Here is a 5,409-nt window from a genome sequence, read left to right as displayed (position 1 = left end):
CGTAGGATAAATGTACTTCGCGGGAGTGTATTAAAAAATTAAAAAACTTTCCAAAGCTTCATGGCAATCGTACTATGCCACAAACCTTTGCTGGAGTATATTAAACAACTTCCCAAAGTTTCACGGCAATCGGATAAACGGTGTGGTAATGCATGAAGGACACACACACACACACACACACACACATTCATTTTTATATATATAGATGATGTCCTCTCCACAGTAGCAGTATCCACTATTGAAACATTTCTGAAGATGAACTGTTTGATCTTAATATACTTGAATGTTTCTTCTTGTGTATTTTAAAGTTTTTAACTCTACTAAAGCACTATGATTTTTACTAGAATGGAGTTCTAGTTTATTTTAATAAAATAGTTTATTAAACATTAAATGTTCACTAAATACACTTTATTAAATAAGGTCATTTTAATTTATCAGTGCCTAAATTTTAGTTTATATTATCCAAAAATATGTAATTGTAAACTTTCCAAAATTTTGCATTTATGGTAGTTTACAATTACATATTTTTGAGAAAGATTCTCACTGGAGAAAAATCCTTTGCTGATAATTATGTGCACCAAGTTGTTCTATTATGAACAATATAACAGAACTGTTTTAAAGCACTAGTTTAGATTATTTAGATTAATAATGATAATGCCTCATCAGAGCCACATTTGAGAGCTGATAATTAAAAAAGTTTGAAAATACCCATTTATCTGAAGAGAATGATAATTATAACTCTGATGACAATAAGCAAAGTTTTACACATGGCTAGATGGACAAACAATTAAGGTGTCAGGCTTTTGGAACTGGGACCTAATTTGGACAAATAACTCCAGGAATTTTTTATGGATGTCTGAGATATGACAGACATACACACACTCACTACTTGGCCAATCCTACTGTGGGCCAGGTTGAATTCCTAATAGACATGGAAAAAGGCCCTCAGTATCCACAGGGCATAAAAAACCAAAAATGAAAAGAAAAAAAAAAACAAAGTTTTATAAGTATATTTTAACTTATATGTTTTTGGACAAACTAAATCAGATAACAATATCTAATTACAGTAAGTAGATTTGAATACTGAAATAAAAAAAATACTATAATAGCATAGAAAGTATAATATAAAAAAAGAGTTCAAGTATTTTTGAACACTCATTTAGTACTGTAGCTTTTTTCTATGCTTTCTATGCTAATTTATTATTATAATTTGATATTTTGAAGCATTAATTTTAGTCGATAAGTTCAATTTTGCCATTTATTCATCCAAATGAATTTAATCAATATCTATAAAAAATGAAAATAAAATTGATTAAATCAATTCATAGTAGTTAAGATTTTAACATTAAATGAATATTTAAATGTTTTTAGTTTAAGAAATTTACAAAATGTAAAATTTATANTAAAAAAAAAAAAAAAAAAAAAAAAGGTGGCTAGGGGAAAGCATAAGAATAAAATTAATCAAGTAAATTCTAGATCTAAAAGAATAAGAACAACTCAGATCTCTGAAGGCCGACTTGAGCAATATTGAGTAAGAATGACTTTGTCAAGGGCTGCAAAAACAGCATCACAACATCAAGCTCAACTAAGTAAATAGAAATATTAGCAACTCTTCTTGAATTTCTTTGAAATCTTCTCAATTCTTCAATCTCATAAAAAGTATTCCATCATGCTTGATGGAGGAATTTCAAGTATATATATATACAGTAGAGCATCGATTATCCGAATGTCGATCAACCAAAACATGAATTAACCAAAAGCTTTCCAGTCGGCAAATTTAAATTTCCGCTAGTGCTGTGGCACTGCAATCTTTGGCCATGTCTGTCTTGGGCTACTCCAATATTATTTTTGTTGGTGTGTGTGTTTTATCTGGCAGCCCTGGCATGACCATGAGAGGGTACTTAAGGACCTGAACAAATTTCAACATGGAATAGGTTAATATATTTTCGTACATAATTGGTTATCTGAAAAATCAATTTTCCAAACAACCCAGTCCCAAATTGATTTGGATAATTGATGCTCTACTGTATAATATACAGGGTGTATAATTCATCCATATCCCAGAAAGATGTTTTAAAAATTTGGGGGATTGTAGAGGATGAAATTTTGAACATTTTGATATAAGGAACCTATCAAACATTTGAACATTTTGATATAAGGAACCTATCAAACATTTGAACATTTTGATATAAGGAACCTATAGCTGGAAATGTGATATAAAGTTTCTACAGCACTTTGCACGTTCTATGCTGTCGGTATGCCAAATGAAACAGCAGAATACAGTATTTATGACAAGTTTTATTGACAAAAGAGTAGAGTACAATCAAACTGTACATCGAATCAGTGGCTGCACTACTTAAGAGTAAATGTTCAATGTGACAACCACCAACTTCGTTACATAATCTGCAACAACAAACCATGTTTTGTCCGACACTCTCTAAGATGCCACGCTCTCCTCTGATGATATTAAATGCTGTATACAGCATCCTGTACACAGGCTCAGTTAGACCACTGTAGTTGTGTGTTTACAGTCTTCCATCCGCAGCAATAACATGATGTCAATGGATGGAAGGGTAGCTACCAAAGTGAAAGGCAGTCAAGAACTTCCTACTACTGTAGACACTTTATATCACATTTCTGGCTATAGGTTCCTTATATCAAAATGTTCAAAATTTCATCCTCTACAATCCCCCAAATTTTTAAAATGTCATTCTGATACACCCTGTATATATATATATATACAGGGTGTACACACACACACACATATTGATATATACATACACTTGGATTAAGTAATGTAATGTAAATTAATTAGATTAGTTAGTTTTAAATAGTATTTTAATACTTATTTTTATGCATTAATTTGAATTTAAGCTGTTGATCTATTGTATAACATTCAATGTTCAATTACAAGAATTTCTATAAATGAAGCTGGCCTAAAAAACTTAAAACATTTAGCTATCTGAAAAAGCAGTATGAATTTCCATTTTTACAATACGGTGCCAATAGCTTGCAATTTTAGAAGCAGAAGAAATTACTTTATTTTTTAGTTTTTCAGCATTGTTTGAGAAAACTTATATATCACTAATACACAACATTTACCCATTAGCTTTGATTTTCACCTACTACTAGGTACCTGTACTTACAATTTGATGTTATTATTAATTAAACCTATTGCTTCACTTACACAATAACTATTGTTAAAAATGATACTTCAAAAGAACAGAACAACAAAAAATAATGGATGAATTATAATTAATAAATCTTCAGGTAATATACTTTTTAATTTTTCTAGCATATTTGTTTTATAATATCAGGATCATTAGAACCAGAATTTCCACTTATTGTAGCCTTATTTATTTATACCACTTAATGTCATCTGTATAGGCAATTCCAAAGTGATTACAATAAGAATTTACTTATAGTATATAGTATATTAATCAAATTTTGTTAAATTTTTAACATTTGTAAAATTTTTAAAAATTAACATTGTTCTTTTTATAGATACATTTTAAAATGAACACTAGCTTACCTTATAATATCACTTATGAGAATACAATCTTCAGTTAGCAATAATCCTAAATAACAGAATGCTACTGTCTTTTCCATTGACATAACATCATCGAATTTCATACTTTTTGTTCTTCCTTTAATTGGAGTTTTATTTTTATTTAACTAAATTCAAATTAAAATAATTAAACACAATGAAAATTTTTTGTTAACTGACAGAAAATCATTTATTTCTATAAAAAGTCTCTCACCATTTTATTTTTTGTTGCTTGTTTACTATACCTTAAATTTTTCCCAGAAACCTTATCATTTTCTTGATTTTTTTCATTTTTATCACTTTTATTTGCAAGATCATTTCTTGTTCTAACAGCTGTGTTGCCATTTCTATTCTAAAATTATAATCATATAAAAACAATTAATTATTAGTTGATATTATAATTTTTATTTTAAAATTATATTCAATTAAATATACTTTTATGAAATGTACATAAATTGAAATTGAATTAATGCAACATAAATTAAATATTTTTACTTTTTATCTATATTATATGAGGATGTTTCAATAAGTAATGCCTTTCATTTTTTTAAACAAACATTTTAATGTGTACACAAAAACATGAATATAGTAAATGAAGTATGAATTTCTGAAAACACTATTGCATAATAGGAACACTTGTGTTGCCTGTTGTACATTTCAGACAAATAGAAAAAAAATAGCATGCATGCTATCATTGTCCATGCTCCAAGAGCAGCTAAGTGTTATTTGTTTTCTATGGGCAAGGGGCAAGAAATGAATAAATTCTTGCTGAAATGCAGAAAGTGTAGTAACGATTGTGTAGTGCAAAATGTTTAAAAATGGTCATCAGTGTGTGATTGATGAGCACAGGTTAGATTGTCCGGTAAGAGCAGCTTCGCTTCAAACAGTCACTGCTGCTGATCAAATGATTCAAAGCAACCGCCACATTCACTTGAAGACGCTGTCAGAAAAATTGCTTAGTGTATTGTTTGGTCCTTCGAAGAAATTCCTGGCTGGAGAGAGATTCCATTCTGACGAGGAGGTTAAAACAGCTGTTTGCAGGTGGATGTATGGCCAGGAACTGGCATTCTATAACACAGGTGTATCTTCAAGCAGGGACACCGCTGGGTAAAGTGCTTGAACCTGAATGGTTTCTATGTCAAGAAGTAGCCAAATCCACATATTTCATTTCATATTTTCTGTATTTTCCATATGCATTAAAAATTTTGCTTAAAAAAATAAAAGGCATTACTTATTGAAACCCCTTTGTACATATAAATAATCAATGTATTATTTTATTAATTTTATTGTAAAATAACAGGATGATTCTTATATAAAAGGAAGGTCAACTTCATATTATTTACTAATTCATCACTTCACCTCAAACCTTTCCTAATGTGTTCTTATGTTTATTCTTCATAACATCTTTGAGCAAAATTTCCTCCCATCATCATCAGTACATCATTTAATTACAAAACTTAAAACATAAAAGTAACAAATTTGGTTTTGTTTTTACGTTAAAACTTCTTATGTTATATTAATTTAAAATTTTAATTGATTACAAGATACTTTTTCTTTGGAACAAAACATAAAATATGTAAAAAAAATATACTCTATGTTCTGTTTCAAGGCAAAACAGTTGTTCCGTATGTTTAAATGCCTGAGTGGAAGTCCTTAATTACAAAATTTTCCAGTACTTTTCACCAATTAAAGTTATGTATGATTCATTTTGATGTTTAAAGAAAAAATTTTTAGTAAATGACATAAATAATTATATAGCTTAACTTAGATAGGAAGCTAAAAACTTTAAACAGATAAAGTATTTTCAATTAATTATGTGATCATTCTCAGTATACAAAAACATATAGAGGATGTTGAATCAT

General features: G+C 28.9%; 1 protein-coding gene across 1 annotated transcript in view; it reads right to left on the bottom strand.

The window, feature by feature from the left end:
- LOC111628185 (TATA box-binding protein-associated factor RNA polymerase I subunit B-like) overlaps positions 1–5,409 on the bottom strand; it is a 29,575-nt gene that overhangs the window by 18,175 nt on the left and 5,991 nt on the right. Inside the window, exons 2-3 of the mRNA XM_023371928.1 lie at positions 3,762–3,899; positions 3,533–3,675 (exon numbers count right to left, since the gene is read on the bottom strand). Of these exons, the coding sequence (XP_023227696.1) occupies positions 3,533–3,675; positions 3,762–3,764 (146 nt within the window). The 5' untranslated portion in view covers positions 3,765–3,899. The remainder of the gene's footprint in view (positions 1–3,532; positions 3,676–3,761; positions 3,900–5,409) is intronic.

Source organism: Centruroides sculpturatus, unplaced genomic scaffold (assembly GCF_000671375.1).
Source record: "Centruroides sculpturatus isolate CEXI.00-Female unplaced genomic scaffold, Cexi_2.0 scaffold503, whole genome shotgun sequence".
Taxonomy (NCBI): Eukaryota; Metazoa; Arthropoda; class Arachnida; order Scorpiones; family Buthidae; genus Centruroides; species Centruroides sculpturatus.
Note: the sequence above shows the minus strand (reverse complement) of the source record. Positions and strands in the feature narration are given on the sequence as shown.